A 19,305-nucleotide genomic window follows, 5' to 3' on the forward strand; every position below is an offset into this window, starting at 1 on the left:
AAAAATAACATTTAATTTTAAGATGATACATGTAAAATTCTGCATGTGCAGAGCAGTGATTTACAGGCTTTGGCAGTTTATGGGAATTGCTCCAAGTTGTTGTATACAGATGAACTGCAGAAAAATACTGCCAGAGAGGTTACGAAAATTCCTGACAACATCATCACTTTGGTTCTTGCTGAGTTTGAGTACATTTATTATAGATTTCTACATTGCGCTTGAAAACCATTACAGTAGTATTTCGAAGGAAATAGTATTCACTGACTTCCTGATGAAAACTGTTTATTATCTCCGTTTATGCAGCGCTTTTTTTATGTGTTCACTGAACAAATTGAAATATTTCAGTAGTTTCCAAGAAGCACTGCACGGTGTTGACGGTATGCTATCTCCAAATAGTGTTTACACGTCAAAGAAATTAGGACATTATATTGTGACCATTCTTACGATAATTGCAGGAAGCACTGTAGTCGCAACACAAATAAATCTCGGCAACAGATACAGGGGGTTCACTATAACCCAGTTAATATCGTCATACAATATATTCTGCTCCATCATACTGACTTCTCAGTTTGTCTGTTCAGTGCTGGAGCTGTGGTCACGCTTCAGAACACTGAACGGTCAGCTGCTGGAGTCGTTGTCATGTGTGGGACGGCCAGGGTTGTCTCAGCTGCTACTGGGCTGGCGGAAGAGAGGAAATGGCGAAGATCTGGCTGCGCGGCTGCGGCGGTTGCAGCACGTCCACCTGGTGCTGCAGCGCGCTGCAGAGCTGCTGCAGGCGCACGTGTCACCAGCAGTCACTTTCCACCTAATGTACAGTGTTGTCGGCATCATTTATGGTAGTTACGAGCTGCTCGTAGTGTCGCAGGCACAAAATCGGGCAGAAAGTATGATAATCTCTCCATCCACAAGTTACTCTTTGTGTTGGCTGGTTCACCATTTGTTCGACCTGGTTGCACTGACGGTGTCTTGTTCCATACTGGAAGACGAAGAGATGCAGGCATCGGTGCTGCTCCGCCGAGCTGTGGGAATTGAAGAAACGGTTCCTCAGGTGGAGGCCTTCTTACGGCAGATAAAACGTGGACCGGCAATATGTTTCACTGCATCTGGACTGCTGCCCATTGACAGAAGGCTGTTGGTGTCTGCTGTTTCTGCTGCCACCACATACCTAATTGTACTGGGTCAGTTCGGTCTTCGCTGAATAACAAGTATTATCTGTAAATTTAATTTATTGCTGTATTAGTTGGCCTGACCCATGAAAAGAAGCAATTTCCTACTTTATATTTTTGTCACAGTTCGTCATAGCAGAAGAATCTAAGAGCTAGGAGATTTCTAAGTAAATATCCACAAAGTGATAATCGCAAAGACAATGAAAGTTTTCTACGCTTAGAGTAATCTTCAAATAAGGATTGTTTTTACTGACAGCAAACGATCTTGACAGTAAACATACCTCCTCAGTTACACATTGTGTACCACTGGTATGGTAGGTATAACTGTGCCTATACAACTGTCAACACAGAGTGAACGCCTCTTGTGGCACAAAACAGTAACAGCACATAACCAATTTGCACTTGCCACTGTAGAAAATGGTTATATCACCATCATCATTATCATCGTGACAATGTCCACTGCTAAATGAAAGCCTCTCCCACATGTGTTCAACGTATTCGTCTTCAGTTATAGCGTACATGTGTTTCCAGCATGTTTTCAGATGTAGTACACCAGCCCATTCACTCATCATCCACATCATCTGGCAAAGAACTTCGGCTCTCCTCCAGACTGTTCACTTCGCTACAAATCCCACTTAACTTTACTACATTTTCATTGTGGTCATGACTGCATCTACGTGTAATATTTTAAAACACTTTTTTCCGTTTCACTTGTTTGTTATCCTCTCTCACTCACTTATTTTCAACATACGGCTTTCCATTTCTCACTGAATAACCCTTAATTTTCAAATATTTTTCACTTTCCAAATTAATCTCTCACCACCACAACCAAAAAACTGTAATGTACACTGATTGCAAACTTCCTCTGCAAATGTTAAAACATGATGAACCCTGCTTGGTTAAAAACGTGAAGTTCATAGGGAAGATAGTTAACGAATAAAAAACTGGACAAATCTAAACGACAAGATATATCCAATGATAGTGACTGAACCCCTATACATCTACGTAATTCCAGGGCCACAAGCACCTCACCAAGAGAAAAGACAAAAAACACTAGTGTACTTACAAACATTAATTAATGGTAAAAACATAAGGGACGATGTAGAAGGCCCAACCTTCATAGTTAAAACCATAATGTCTGTAGAGCGAAAAGTCAGCGCATAAAACGTTGGATGGCATGATACGTCCAATGCCGTGTAACAAGGACGCCCCTATGCTAAAGTGAGACACCAGAGCGAACGTAATGTTTCATCGAGGGCACAAGCAGAACGCTAAACAAAAAACCAGCACAACACAGAGCTACCAAGTTGAATAATAGCAATCATCAGTCACTCTGCACACTCGGGGTGAGGCGGTGCAACGAAGTGTGTGCGGTACACGATGTACACTTGGCCTCACTGCCTCGCACCACATGTGTGGTGTGGCGAACGGTTGCTGCTGCTCCCTGCTGTGGCACAGTGTTGCGTTGACTTTCTGGTAAGCCTTCTCCTTCTTTCCTCAGTGATACATTCGCTTTGGTCTGGTGCCTCTTTTTCAATATTTGGTCTGTTTATTTCTTGTTGTTCAGATATGCATCTCTTGATGTTCCTATACACCAAGAAACCAGTAGTCCCTTACTAAATTTAATTCAAAATGCAGTTCTTGCTACAAAATGTACTACCGCGGCTGCGGATGCCCAGACCACAGACTCATTCGTTATTTCAGTTGTATTGGAAGTCTATCTTCGAAAGGGCTTTATTAAATACGTCCACTTTCTGTTGAAGTTTATTCGCACTAGAGGCAAACAGTACAATGTCAGCAACGTGGTCTATCAAAACGTATTCATTCCCCGTTACCGCAGTTCAAGGCTCTTGAAAAGAACCCATACGACTGCCTCTTCACTACAGCTACAGGAGAGGTATGTGGGTAATAGGTCAATATTGGTTTTGAAAAGAGTTTCAAAATTTTTATAAGCATATTTCTCCGAGATATTAGAAGTATTTCTCCGATTATCATCAAAATCACTTATTTAATCAGTTCTCTGCTACGTTGTTCCACTAGAGACACCTTTCTTGGCGTAGACTTGACATCACCTGTTATGACATGATAATTTGGAATCCCTAAGCAGGAGCAATTTTTCTGTAAAGGTCGTAGAAGCTTTGCCTTTCGCAGACATTTTATAGTCATCGAGTATCCTGCCAAGTAACGTAGTCGGTTTCTCACAATATCCATCAGCCAATTTATTTCAACATTAAAAGTATTATGTTGGATGGTAACGGCTTCACATTGTCCTACAAGATGATCACAGGCGTTATGAACGCATCATTGTGACACGTACCTGATGGAAGATGTTGGCTATATTGTGGAGCACACAATATATTAAGATGAAGTTTTCAGTGAATAATGTATAAGTTAGTTACTTTCATAGAGGGGTAGTAAATAAATTATAGTAACTATTGTAGTATGTAAAACTAACATGATGTAATGTTCTATGTTACATTTTATATTTCATGCAAATTATAGGAATAATAGTTTTCACTTTGTAGATCGCGACTTTTAGAGAAGAAAAGCATCTTGTTTGTATGCAATTTTTCGTTGTTGTGAAAAGATTAATGTACAAAATGACAAATAAACCATTCAAATTACTCAGGAATTTTGCAGAATATTTTGAGCAAGGTACTACAATTGAACAAGTAATGATTTAAGAAGCAGTATGTTATTTGGGTTGAGAGACTCTTAAGACGAGACCAAATGAAAACAAAGTCTGACAAAAGCACGAGATTCTGTTGCATATGAAGTACATAATAGTTTAGTTAACTATTTAGAGTTCAGTTGTCATTTACACTATACACATCAGTTCAGTGTAAGCATGAATAATAAGTGACAAAAAAAACATGAAGACATATAATTACTTGCAAACAACTTAACCTCTAATGCCAAAGCTAATATTACTCTATTCTTGCACATCTCATCAGCTAATACCCACATTGCGCGCACACACACACACACACACACACACACACACACACACACACACGCACAGGCACACGTACGCGCGCACGTATGCAAACACACACACACACACACACACACACACACACATAGAGAGAGAGAGAGAGAGAGAGACTGCGGTACTTCCGACTTTCAGTTACATTTAGTTCCGTCTGTCGCACTGGAAAACGGAGTCAGCTTTAATTCATAATAAAGCAAACGTTGACCACAGGGAGATATATAGAGATACATATTGACTGTTCCAGATCTTGAACCAATTATTTTTCAGTGAAATGATTCGTTCAATGAAAGTATTTTGTATAACGATACACATGTTTTATTATGCACTCTTTATATCAATTAGTATTACCTAAATAATTCTCAACAGCGTGTTATGAATTATTTAAGAGGTGTCTACGAACGACAATTTTCAGTATTTTGCTTCTCCTTATCTCTTTGTTCTCCCTGATAAATTTATTTTATACATTGGTTCACTGGTAGCAAAAATTATTTCGGCTTCTGTTCTATTTTTTCTTGATAAATGTAAGTTAATCTTCACTAATGTTCCATGTTCATCGACAATGTTGTCAACATAATAGTTAGAAACATGTATTTAAGTGTGAATAATTCATTGGTTACTGTCTTAGAGATGGTCCAGATAGAACCAGAAACTTTTTAAATTGGTTTTTTAGACAGGAGAAATTACTGGTTTGGTTCTAATTCTTACACACGCTATCTCCAGTTTGATAACTGTGTGCCTGTTTTGTGTATTTGATGCCTAATAACTGACTCAATAACTAATAACTGAACGTACAAAGGAACCGTGTGTAACTCTCAGACATTTTCGACAATGCTTATATTATAGTACTCTCAGTTTTTAATATACAAATGAAATTAAATTCTTTTAGGTAGTGTCTTCATGTGCCTATTTCAATGATTCAGCACTAGATTTTGCATGTGTCACACAGAATATGGAAGTATCATGTAAATTAAATTTTACCATCTACAGATCTTTCGTTATAAGTTATAAACATTTAGAAATTCTGTCTCACTGTGTTCTTCTTTTCTTTTGTGGAACTGAGATATTTAAATATATGTCGAGACTTCGTAATACTTATGTTCAGTCGACTTTGCTGCTGTTATTGGTACTGTTGTTAATGTCTACTGAAAATTCACTTTTAGCAGTACACTGAGATTAGAAAGTCATTTCCTGCATTCTCCACATACTTCTTCCCAATTCTAGTTTGATAGTGCTCTTGAGAAATCTGGCGCTTCATATATTGGAAACAGTGATTTCCGTTTGTATGCAGTTTGGTGCACTCTTCGAGATCATGTTTTGCTCTTCTTATATGGTTGAAATGATCATACTGTCTGAGGCCCTCTCCAGATATACCACAGCTTTCCCTATATATATTTGTAAATGCCAGTGCTATTTTCTTAAATAGTACTGAAAAAAAACTGTAACCAGCCACAAGCCAGCAGCAAAGATCTCTCGCATTTTTTTTTTTACTGTAATATAACAGGATATTCGTAATTTTATGGTTTACATGAGCTGTTACATTGCATCCAGAGTTTACATACTTGAAGAAAAGTTTTGTAATTACTCTACAGCGCAGGTATCTGCCTCATTACTGTGTATCAGATTGAACCATGAGCATAGCTAAAGACTAGATGGTGCATACATAAGTTTACATTTGACATTATATCAGGTAGTGATTTGATTGTCTGTGACAAAGAACAAAACAGTACAGTAACAGAATACCTCTACGCCTATGACGTCTATTATTACAAAAATATCCTGGTAAAAGATTTACATTTATTTATATTTTTTCGTTTTTGAAAATCATAGCAATGGGTACATTGAAACAAATTTTTTGCATTTTTGGGACAGTATTTCATTGGCCTTTTTTATTGACTACCTTCACCAACTATGGTACTATGGATATTCTCTCCATCAAAACAAAATCGTAGGAGTTGGATGAAATTCTGTTGCTACACTTGGTTTCTTAAATGTAGTTGGTCATTCAAGACCGAGGCTGGTGCGTTATGGATGTGATTGGATACGTATTTCTTCGTCTTCCAACAATTTTATATGTGTCTGTACGCTGTCCTGAGAATTCTGCTGAGAATGTGAGAAGTGGCAGCGGTATGGCTGTCCACTGCCCACGTTCATTGTACTCCAAGTCCATGATTGGATACGTTAACTTAATTAAAGAGCACTGATAAAATATAAGAATATTTAGTTTTATATATAATTTTACTAGAATAGTGTATCAAGGGATATTCATACTATCGATCTTAATTCAAAAGTGATGGAAGCGAGCTGGCTCCGCCACTGACCGGAGTGGGGTGGTAGTGATCGAGAAATGCATGTCAATGGGGTGCATGCGCAGCCACCACTTCTGGAAAGTACGAAGTCTGCCAGACGGATACGAAATGTGTAACAAACCAAAAGTACTGGGTAGTTGGCAGCAGCGGACCCCTTCTTTTAGAATGATTGGACGAGTCCATACTAACATAAAAAGGCAGACGCCAAGAAGCGTCTGATAATATTACTGATTGTGACAGTAAGGACAGAAGTAAAATTCTGGCAGATACCGTACCGTGAGGGTCTTACTTGGAGGTATTCTATCAACGAAAAAGTTCACAGTTATTGAATTGGCAGCGTGACATAAGTTTCGCCCGGTGGGGCTGCAGGTGGAAGGGCGCACCATTGTTACTAGAGAACGCGGCTGTGGTCTGAACCTAGCATACGTATCAATAGATGACTCCTCAATTATGGCAAGAAAAACTTTGTCATTTTAAATATTATACAGGGTGTTACAAAAAGGTACGGCCAGTCTTTCAGGAAACATTCCTCACACACAAATAAAGAAAAGATGTTATGTGGACATGTGTCCGGAAACGCTTAATTTCCATGGTAGAGATCATTTTAGTTTCGTCAGTATGTACTGTACCTCCTCGATTCACCGCCAGTTGGCCCAATTGAAGGAAGGGGATGTTGACTTCGGTGCTTGTGTTGACATGCGACTCATTGGTCTACAGTACTGGCATCAAGCACATCAGTACGTAGTATCAACAGGTTAGTGCTCATCACGAACGTGGTTTTGCAGTCAGTGCAATGTTTACAAATGCGGAGTTGGCAGATGCCCATTTGATGTATGGATTGGCACGGGGCAATAGCCGTGGCGCGGTACGTTTGTATCGAGACAGATTTCCAGAACAAAGGTGTCCCGACAGGAAGACGTTCGAAGCAATTGATCGGCGTCTTACGGAGCACGGAACATTCCAGCCTATGACTCGCGACTGGGGAATACCTAGAACGACGAGGACACCTGCAATGGACGAGGCAATTCTTCGTGCAGTTGACGATAACCCTAATGTCACCGTCAGAGAAGTTGCTGCTGTACGAGATAATGTTGACCACGTCACTGTATGGAGAGTGCTACGGGAGAACCAGTTGTTTCTGTACCATGTACATCGTGTGCAGGCACTATCAGCAGCTGATTGGCCTCCACGGGTACACTTCTGCGAATGGTTCATCCTAGAATGTGTCAATCCTCATTTCAGTGCAAATGTTCTCTTTACGGATGAGGCTTCATTCCAACGTGATCAAATTGTAAATTTTCACAATCAACATGTGTGGGCTGACGAGAATCCGCACGCAGTTGTGCAATCACGTCATCAACACAGATTTTCTGTGAACGTTTGGGCAGGCATTGTTGGTGATATCTTGATTGGGCCCATGTTCCTCCACCTACATTCAATGCAGCACGTTATCTTGATTTCATACGGGATACCCTACCTGTGCTGCTAGAATATGTGCCTTTACAAGTACGACACAACATGTGGTTCATGCACGATGGAGCTCCTGCACATTTCAGTCGAAGTGTTCGTACGCTTCTCAACAACAGATTTGGTGACCGATGGATTGGTAGAGGTGGACCAATTCCATGGCCTCCACGCTCTCCTGACCTCAACCCTCTTGACTTTGATTTATGGGGGCATTTGAAAGCTCTTGTCTACGCAACCCCGGTACCAAATGTAGAGACTCTTCCTGCTCGTATTGTGGACGGCTGTGATACAATACGCCATTCTCCAGGGCTGCATCAGCGCATCAGGGATTCCATGCGACGGAGGGTGGATGCATGTATCCTCGCTAACGGAGGACATTTTGAACATTTCCTGTAACAAAGTGTTTGAAGTCACGCTGGTACGTTCTGTTGCTGTGTGTTTCCATTCCATGATTAATGTAATTTGAAGAGAAGTAATAAAATGAGCTCTAACATGGAAAGTAAGCGTTTCCGGAGACATGTCCACATAACATACACTCCTGGAAATGGAAAAAAGAACACATTGACACCGGTGTGTCAGACCCACCATACTTGCTCCGGACACTGCGAGAGGGCTGTACAAGCAATGATCACACGCACGGCACAGCGGACACACCAGGAACCGCGGTGTTGGCCGTCGAATGGCGCTAGCTGCGCAGCATTTGTGCACCGCCGCCGTCAGTGTCAGCCAGTTTGCCCTGGCATACGGAGCTCCATCGCAGTCTTTAACACTGGTAGCATGCCGCGACAGCGTGGACGTGAACCGTATGTGCAGTTGACGGACTTTGAGCGAGGGCGTATAGTGGGCATGCGGGAGGCCGGGTGGACGTACTGCCGAATTGCTCAACACGTGGGGCGTGAGGTCTCCACAGTACATCGATGTTGTCGACAGTGGTCGGCGGAAGGTGCACGTGCCCGTCGATCTGGGACCGGACCGCAGCGACGCACGGATGCACGCCACGACCGTAGGATCCTACGCAGTGCCGTAGGGGACCGCACCGCCACTTCCCAGCAAATGAGGGACACTGTTGCTCCTGGGGTATCGGCGAGGACCATTCGCAACCGTCTCCATGAAGCTGGGCTACGGTCCCGCACACCGTTAGGCCGTCTTCCGCTCACGCCCCAACATCGTGCAGCCCGCCTCCAGTGGTGTCGCGACAGGCGTGAATGGAGGGACGAATGGAGACGTGTCGTCTTCAGCGATGAGAGTCGCTTCTGCCTTGGTGCCAATGATGGTCGTATGCGTGTTTGGCGCCGTGCAGGTGAGCGCCACAATCAGGACTGCATACGACCGAGGCACACAGGGCCAACACCCGGCATCATGGTGTGGGGAGCGATCTCCTACACTGGCCGTACACCACTGGTGATCGTCGAGGGGACACTGAATAGTGCACGGTACATCCAAACCGTCATCGAACCCATCGTTCTACCATTGCTAGACCGGCAAGGGAACTTGCTGTTCCAACAGGACAATGCACGTCCGCATGTATCCCGTGCCACCCAACGTGCTCTAGAAGGTGTAAGTCAACTACCCTGGCCAGCAAGATCTCCGGATCTGTCCCCCATTGAGCATGTTTGGGACTGGATGAAGCGTCGTCCCACGCGGTCTGCACGTCCAGCACGAACGCTGGTCCAACTGAGGCGCCAGGTGGAAATGGCATGGCAAGCCGTTCCACAGGACTACATCCAGCATCTCTACGATCGTCTCCATGGGAGAATAGCAGCCTGCATTGCTGCGAAAGGTGGATATACACTGTACTAGTGCCGACATTGTGCATGCTCTGTTGCCTGTGTCTATGTGCCTGTGGTTCTGTCAGTGTCATCATGTGATGTATCTGACCCCAGGAATGTGTCAATAAAGTTTCCCCTTCCTGGGACAATGAATTCACGGTGTTCTTATTTCAATTTCCAGGAGTGTATTTTCTTTCTTTGTGTGTGAGGAATGTTTCCTGAAAGTTTGACCGTACCTTTTTGTAACACCCTTTGTAAGTGGTGTTGCTGGAAGTTAAACAGCGTAGGCTGTCAATTTGTTCAGTGATTATAAATGTTTTTGCTGGTGACATGTGCTCGGAGACTTAGACAACTTCAGCCTTAGACAATGTGTAAAATTTTCGCTAGTCGCGACATCACTGCATGGCGCATGCACTTCCAGTATACAACGGTGTCATTCTGGTGCATTCAGAATCAGGCAAGACATGAGCGGCTATTGCTGCAAAACTTACATCTAAGGTACTACAAGTACTACATCGGGACATAGTTCTTACAAAATATGCCATGAAAGTCAAATCAGGTCACACTGCTCTCACAATCATGAAAGCGGTACTGCTAGGTTTTCTCTTACAGAACCAAGAGATCTGCATGCTGAGAGCCGTGTCTGAAGGATTTTCCAACGCAGTTGTCCCCCTCAAAAGCGTCTCCAGCAGCAGTCTCCAGCAGCATCCAGCCTGTGATGAACCGATGGATGTGGACATCGTGTATCCCACCTGAGACCAGCCTAGGGACATCGAAATGGTGAACGCTTGACCGGCCATACCCTCACCGTGGTTTCTCATGGTGGCTCACGCGAATGCCAAGGAAAGCAATATACGTGCACCGACCAAATATGAATTCCTACAAGTACATGAGTACATACCAAGCAAGAGATACACAACAAATACTCCAAGAGAACACCACCAAACCTAAATTAAAACAGGCCTCTCAGTTCCATTCAGCATCCTCTCACAAACTTGACCACTTCCTGATTTCGCGCCACTTCCTGCAGAACATCGTATACCTCAGCCGATGGTGTGGACAGGTTGCAAAGCAAGCGCTGCCAAATGTGGACTATATTGTTTCATCGTCGTGCAGGCAGACAGGGAAATTCTTCCTCCAACAGACACCAAAACATGACACGCTTCGGACACTCACACAGTTCTACGCCTGCAGTTGGACAGTTCAGTTCAGATCAGTTCAGTGCCAACAGCCAACTTTGGAAATTACTCTGAAGACTACCTTCCGACTTTGCAGTCGCTATTTACGGAGAACAAGGACTATTAGCAGAGCGTCTGCTCGATTTCAATCAGTTATTGTGACGATATTATAGACTGCCAAGAGAAACAAAGTCTTTAGATACTATTGTAATAGCTACAGAACATCAACTGCCATGCCTCAGATAGTAACAAAACAAAGTAAGACTTTGTAGCATACTATGATAAAGTACTATTTGTTGTTTCTCACTATGATACTACATCTCTGTTGTAGTGCAGCCCTGTCAAATAGGTACTGAATTAGTTACTGATATCACGGATCTTTGAGCTGAATTTTATTACCATTCAGTTACTACGTTCACAATAGCTATATAGCTGCCAGAATGTCATTCATGACAGCTGTGTTTATATTTATGTTCCTACACAACATTATCTTATTTTTGGGAGCTGACTCTTTATCCAGTACCCAATTTAATTTATTACACACCATTCCCCTATACGCAAGTTACAAGGAATGTAGACGCACTACCACTAGGTGATTAGGGCATTCAAAGAACGAATTATTTGAACACAGTGATGCTCCACATCCGCCAAATTGTTCAAAAAAGACGTATTTGTGTAGTTATGCTGTCAAAGAGTTTATACGTCGCTACTTGTTTCAGCCACATACGAGTACATCGATCATTTTCTGGCACTGGTCAAAATTTTTGTTACAGAATATAACTTTGTGATGCATTACAAATGGTTGCTTTAATATTATGCAAGATCGTTAGGGACTTACATCTCGTCAAGAAACGCCCGCCTGCAACCGGCTAGAGTTCCTACTGCTTGTCTTGGTGCTTGCCAAACCCTGCCACGGCCAGCAAGATTTCCGGACCCGGCGCCAGCTGAGAAGTTTCGAGCATTGTGGACAGAGTTCTGTAACCAGCTCAGGCCTGTTATGATATAACGAGCCAGTTGTATGGAATTTGGCACGGTGTCCCTCAGGGGGACATGCAACAACTCTGTTAGTGCAAAGCCGTATAACTGCTTGCACAGCGGTCGGAGGAGAACCAACTCGTTATTGACTAGCTCAATTTTTGAAGCTCTCTCGCTTGAATAAATCATCCAGTTTTTTTCAAAAATCGTAATCATTAGTTTGTCTGTACACGTAGTACACATACATCGATTTTCGTCTCATTCCGTTAATTCCTTCGTCGTGCATCTTTTGTTCCGCTCTTAGAGTGTACTTGCAACGTAATTGTGCTTATCGTATATTACTGAAAATTAAACGTAATAGCAGATCGATTGTATGATCGACATTTGTCTTTCTGGGTGAACGTAAGAGGTGATACTAACAACTACCAGAAAAGGAAAACGAAGACATCTATGTTTGTAATTGACATCCATGTATCAAAACGATGGTAACAGTAAATGACAGTTATCACTAACAAGTGCATACTACTGTATTCACAGCCTTGAATTGTATATGCATTCGCGTGGCGATACAGGCAAGCAAAGACGACTCATTGCCTCACATGTGACAGGACAATTTTCAGTACCACTCTTTTTAATGTGAAAATTTAATGCAGATTAAAGAAATGATAAATTGAGCATTGCTGTTCTTGAAAACAGCAAAGATATATCTGGATAAGTTGATACTTATAAGCCATTTAACTTTATGTAGTCTACAAATTCAGACTTCAGCACTGACATTACCAAATGAAAGCAAGGTGAAATTTACTATGATTGCTATATTTCTGCTTAATGTGCAGTTTATTCTCAGTATATTGACTCAATTAAGTTAATTTTTATGCAGATTTAGTCGGATGTATAAGGTAATCAGTTACATACATTGACCTGTACATTTTAGTTTCTGAAATCTTTATTTACGTCGTAGGAATATTATGTACATTGTCTTTCGTATTTTCAGGGAAGATAATAAATAATAATAATTAAATAAATTGTGCGATGAACGTAATGGAATTTAAGAGGGAGCAGGTCACATGAGATTCCTAGAAGCCAATTGTGATACGCGGAGTCTTTGGGTGAATGATGATGAGTGCAGCACTGAATGGGTATAGACGTCTTGTCTTCTGAGAAAGAGAAAGGTAAATTGTGAGTTCAGCAGTTGTCGAGATCTAACGCCAAAAAGAAGTAGCAGTAGATCAGATTTTAAACGTATTATTTGGTGACAAACAGAGGTAACTGCATTGCCTTCTTGTAATCATTTCATTATGACAATGACAGTGCACAGTGATAAATATCGATGGTATATGAACTCTTTACTTGAAAACTTTTTGGAAGATTACAGTTTCAGGCACCATCGTCAGTAAAATCAAGAAACAAAAATCATCTCTTGAGAATGGCGATTGAGTAGGTGAATAAGTTTTTTGGTGCTGCCAAGAAACAGTTTCTCTCAAAAGTTCCTGAAATATTTACTTGCGCTGTTGTGCGTGTTAAGACCTTTAGTGACAAATGTGACTGACAAAATAAAGGCCACCTCGTTGTTAAGTGTAGGCTAAAGGTCATGAACTGTACGGGAACTAATATAGTTCACGGTAAGTATTTTCTGCGTGGCGAAACACTGAAACGGAACGTTATTAACACAGCAAAGGAATGCACAGCACTCTGATTAGAAAGGAAACAAGATTTTTTTATGAAGAGGTAATTAACACAGTACTTCATTTTGCTGAACAGATCTGAGTCCACTGTCACTGAATAAGCGTAGGCAAATCATGCATCCAGAGAACTGCTCGAAGCTACTTTCAGCCAAAGATAAAGCAAATAAGATGCAAAAATCTTATGGACATACTGTGTTTCTTTTCACCAATATACAATCCATTTTATATAATAATGACTTGCGAACACAGCCTTCAAATTCAGGGTGATTCAGCTGCCCTTATCTATGGGTTTTAATTCTCTTGCGCGCTACGTGCAAACTAAGAGATGTACAGACAAAAATGACAGGATACTTTTCTAGGAAATTTAATGTAGTTAAATTTTGTATTTTATTTTATTTTATTTTATTATTATTTTTTTTTTTTTTACTGATTTGATGCAGCCCGCCACTGCTTCGTCTCCTGTGCTAACCTCTTTATCTCAGAGCAGCACTTGGAACCTACGTGCTCAGTTATTTGCTGTCTTCCTCAACAGTTTTAGTCCTCTAGTACTAGTACCAGTCCTCTATTACTATGGAAGTCATTCCGTCATGTCTTAACAAATGTCCTATCATCCTGCCCCTTCTCCTTATCAGTGTTTTCCACATATTCCTTTCTTCTCCGATTCTGCGTAGAACCTCCTCATTTCTTACCTTATCAGTCCACCTAATTTTCAACATTCGTCTGCAGCACCACATCTCAATGCTTCGCTTCTCTTCTGCTCCGGTTTTCCCACAGTCCATGTTTCACTACCATACAATGCTGTACTCCAGACGTACATTCTCAGAAATTTCTTCCTCATATTAAGGCCGATATTCCATATTAGTAGACGTCTCTTGGCCAGGAATGCCTTTCTTGCCATAGCTAGTCTGCTTTTGATGTCCTCCTTGCTCCGTCTGTCATTGGTTATTTTACTACCTAGGAAGCATAATTCCTTAACTTCATCTACTTGGTGAAATCAGTCCTGATGTTTTCTCACTGTTCACATTTCTACTACCTCTCATTACCTTCGTCTTATTTCGATTTACTCTCAATCCATACTGTATACTCATTAGACAGGTTATTCCGCTCAGTAGATCATGCAATTCTTCTTCAGTTTCACTCAAGATGGCAGTGTCATCAGCGAATCACATCATTGATATCTTTTCACCTTGAATTTTAATTCCACTTCTGAGCCTTTCTTTTATTTCCATCATTGCTTCCTCGATGAACAGTAGGGGTGGAAGACTACATCCTTGTCTTACACCCTTCCTAATACGAGCACTTCGTTCTTGGTCGACCACTCATTATTTCCTCTTGGCTGTTGTTCATATTGTATAAGACCCGTCTCCCCCTATAGCTTACCCCAGAATTTCGAACAGCTTGCACCATTTTATATTGTCGAACGCTTTTTCCAGGTCGACAAATCCTATGAAAGTGTCTTGATTTTTCTTTAGACTTGCTTCCATTATTAGACGTAACGTCAGAATTGCCTCTCTCGTCCCTTTACTTTTCCTAAAGCCAAACTGATCGTCACCTAGTGCATTCTCAATTTTCTTTTCCATTCCTCTGTATATTATTCTTGTAGGCAACTAGGCTGCATGAGCTGTTAAGCTGATTGTGCGATAATTCTCGTACTTGTCAGCTCTTGCCGTCTTCGGAATTGCGTGGATGATGCTTTTCCGAAAGTCAGATGGTGTGTGCCCAGACTCATACATTCTACACACCAACGTGAATAGTGGTTTCGTTCCAATTCCCCCATTGATTTTAGACATTCTGATGGAATATTATCTACCCCTTCTGCCTTATTCCATCTTATGTCCTCCAAAGCTCCTTTAAATTCTGATTCTAACACTGGATCTCTTGTCTCTTCTAAATCGACTGCTCTTTCTTCTTTTATCATATCAGACGAATTTTTCCCCACATAGAGGCTTTCAATGTATTCTTTCCACCTATCCGCTCTCTCCTCTGCATTTGACAGTGGAATTCCCGTTGCACTTTTAATGTCATTACCCTTGCTTTTAATCTCACCGAGGGTTGTTTTGACTTTCCTGTATGCTGAGTCTGTCCTTCCGACAATCATATCTTTTTCGATTTCTTCACTTCTTTCCTGCAGCCGTTTCGTCTTAGCTTCCCTGGATTTCCTATTTATTTCTTTCGTCAGGGACCTGTATTTCTGTATTCCTGAGTTTCCTGGAACATTTTTGTACTTTCTCCTTTCATCGGTCAACTGAAGTATTTCTTCTATTACCCATGGTTTCTTCGTAGTTACCTTCTTTCTATCTATGTTTTCCTTCCTAACTTCTGTGATGGCCCTTTTTAGCCATTCCTCTTCAACTGAACTGCCTACTGAGCTACTCCTTATTGCTGTATCTATAGCCTTAGAGAACTTCACGCGTACCTCGTCATTCCTTAGTACTCCCCTATCCCACTTCATCGTGTATTGATTCTTCCTAACTAATGTCTTAAACTTCAGCGTACTCTTCTTCACTACTATACTGTGATCTCAGTCTACATCTGCTCCTGGGTACGCCTTACAATCCAGTATCTGATTTCGGAATCTCTGTCTGACCATGATGTAATCTAATTGAAATCTTCCCGTATTTCCCGGCCTTTTCCAAGTACACCTCCTCCTCTTGCAATTCTTGATCAGGGTATTCCCTATCTCTCGCTGAAACGTATTACAGAACTCAATTAGTCTTTCTCCTCTCTCATTCCTTGTCCCAAGCCCATCTTTTCCTGTAACCTTTTCTTCTACTCCTTCCCCGACAACTGCATTCCAGTCCTCCATTACTATTAGATTTTCATCCCTCTTTACATACTGTTACCCTTTCAATATCCTGATACACTTTCTCTATCGCTTCATCTTCATCTTCCGACGTCGGCATGTATAATTGAACTATCGTGGCCGACGTTGGTTTGCTGTCGATTCTAATAAGAAAAATCCTGTCACTGAACTGCTCACAATAGCATACTCTCTGCCCTACCTTCCTATTCATAACGAATCCTTCTCCTGTTATACCATTTTCAGCTGCTGTTGATATTACCCTATACTCATATTATCCTTAAGCCTTGTCTTCTTTCCATTTCATTTCACTGACCACTACTATATCTAGATTGAGCTTTTGCAGCTCCCTTTACAGATTTTCTAGTTTACCTATCACGTTCAAGCTTCTGACATTCCACGCCCCGACTCGTAGAACGTTATCCTACCGTAGATTATTCAATCTTTTTCTCATGGTAACCTCCCACTTGACAGTCCTCCCCAGAGATACGAATGGGAGACTATTCCGGAATCTTGATCATCGTGACACTTCTTCTATTACAGGACACATGTCCTGTGGATACACGTTACGTGTCTTTAATGCAGTGGTTTCTATTGCCTTCTGCAGCCTCATGCCGTTGATCATTGCTGATTCTTCTGCCTTTAGGGACAGTTTCCCACTCCTAGGACAAGAGAGTGCCCTGAATCTCTATCCGCTCCTCCGCCCTCTTTGACGAGGCCGTTATCAGAATGAGGGTGACTTCTTATACCAGAAGCCTCGTCCACCAGTGCTGATTATTTATCAAAATTTAAGCAGGGGCGGGATTCGAACCAGGGACCAAAGACGTCTTGATCATGAAACAAAGTCGCTAAGCCCCCTTTAAAAAAAAGAAATCTGATTTTGTTCGTAAGTGATCGTTGTATTTGTTCGGGGCGGGAAGTTCATGGTTGGTAGATTAACTCAACTTTTTTATTACAAAGGTTAGCTATCCCTCTGACTAAATACCCTGAGCTATCGTGCCTGCTTCCTAGACCACGGGATCACATACAGAGAAACGTTTTTACTGGGTGTCACAGTTATTGATTTATTAAAGAAAATCAGATTTGAAGGTAACTTTCGTACGTTTTCCTCGAATAAGCCGAAAACTGTAGCCTGCAGCCAAGACGTATCTCTGTACAAGGACCGAGGGTTACGACTTGCAAAAACCCATAGTTAGACGCAAGTTAATCATACTGTATGTTTCGGTACACAGGATATGATGGGAAGCCATTGTTCTTTTCTGAGACAGACTGAGTCAGAAAGATTGATGCTCCATGGGTTCATAAAGAAAAGCCCACATCTTAGATGATGCCAGGGTACGATTGTAAACATGGGGCAGTGAGTTTTTTTCTGATAATATAAATAAATTATGTACTTACTTACTGGTTGCAAATACGAGGCTGTTGGGTTTTCGTGATAATACAAATGAATTATTTGGCCAAAGGAAATAAACACAGCTTTCAATTAAGACGTCCCAGAACGTGGACGAAAGTGATCGCTACTCGTTCCACGTCGCAGCCAGCAGACCTCTCGCCTTACATATGCTGCCATTGTTCAGCACATTGATCCAGCTGGCTACTCGCTGTCTGCTCGCCCGTTATTGGCCTGTTAAATCTCCCTTCCAGGAGACCTTTGCTTTCTATCTGCCCACCTCATGCAGCCTTCCACAGTCACACACTCATGCTTACAATCCTTGGGCGACATCGTCTAAGGCCCTCATATCTAAGGCCCTTATACAAAGGGAGACCAGTCTAAACCATCCACTGGGTCTCGCCATTCCTTTCACCTGTGTGTGAGCGTAGGTTTCGCAATCGAGTCCATTCTCCGGGTTCATTGGCTCGTTCGGTACACTTCTACTTGCTAGCCCCAACCACTTCCTACCAGCATACAATCCATTAGTTCAGTGAGATAATGTCCATCAAGCACTCCCCTGTCTCCACACACAGTCAGACAGGTCAGAGAGCAGGTTGATGCATCAGTCGGACTATTAATGGGTGCCTTAGGGGTATGCTTCACCTTAAGATCTCCTGTGGCATGAGGGATCAAACACATACACTATCTAATCAAAAGTATCCAGACATTTCTATGTAATGCGCAACCGAACACTAGATGTCCCGAGAAGCATACTCATCAGTAGAAAAGGAGCAGGACAGTATTATGTTCCTAGTAGAGAAGCTGTGACATCAAAAGGGATTTGTCAGTAGAGTTCAGTGACTTCGAATGTTGACTAGTCATGGGCAACAAATTCAACAGGTCTACTTCATCCCTTGTAAAACTGAGCAGGTCGACTGTTGGTGACAGATGGTGAGGAGGCAGTGTGGAGGAACAACCACAGCTAAATCAAGGCTGGGCAGAGGTCATGTACCGACAGTGAACGTCGAGCACTGGGGAGGGTGGTTGTAAAAATTGGATAAAATTAGTGGAGGGAACCTCTAGTTAGTACCAAAGTGCCACCAGCATTCCAGCTACCACAATTACCGTGTATAGCGATCCGAAAATATTGGCATAATGGTCGGGCTGCTCCTCAAAAGTCAAAAATTTCTGCAGCAAATGGTATGAGATGGTGTTACGAGCGATGCCACTGGTCACTGGATGACTGAAAACCAGTGATGAGTCACACTGTACCCTGGGGAAATACCATGGAAGTGTTTGGGTTTGCTCATTGCCACGAGAGCGTTACACCGTTATGTGCAGTGCCAACACTGAAGTACAGAAGAAGTGGTGTTACAGTATGGAGGAATCTTCATGGTTAGGATGTGGTCCCCTTATTGTCCTTAAGTTGCCTTTAAATGTGGAAAGATATGGACACATTTTACAACATTCAGTACTGTATGCAGTAGAGGACCGATGATCACAACGACAGTGCTCCCTCTCACTAAGCATCATCTGTGATGCAATGGTTTTTGGACAATTACGATTCTGAAACGGATTGGTGTAACCAGATTCCT

General features: G+C 42.0%; 1 protein-coding gene across 1 annotated transcript; it reads left to right on the top strand.

Moving 5' to 3' along the window:
• Window positions 1–379: 379 nt before the first annotated feature.
• On the top strand, window positions 380–1,198 carry LOC126154966 (uncharacterized). The gene has a single exon (XM_049916198.1). The coding sequence runs from the start codon at window positions 380–382 to the stop codon at window positions 1,196–1,198; it is 819 nt and encodes a 272-aa protein (XP_049772155.1).
• The last annotated feature ends 18,107 nt before the right edge of the window (window positions 1,199–19,305 follow it).

This window comes from Schistocerca cancellata, chromosome 2 (genome assembly GCF_023864275.1).
Source record: "Schistocerca cancellata isolate TAMUIC-IGC-003103 chromosome 2, iqSchCanc2.1, whole genome shotgun sequence".
NCBI classification, from domain to species: Eukaryota; Metazoa; Arthropoda; class Insecta; order Orthoptera; family Acrididae; genus Schistocerca; species Schistocerca cancellata.

Coding starts and splice junctions, on each gene's coding strand:
- LOC126154966 (XM_049916198.1), top strand. CDS start 380: ATGCTATCTCCAAATAGTGTTTACACGTCAAAGAAATTAGGACATTAT.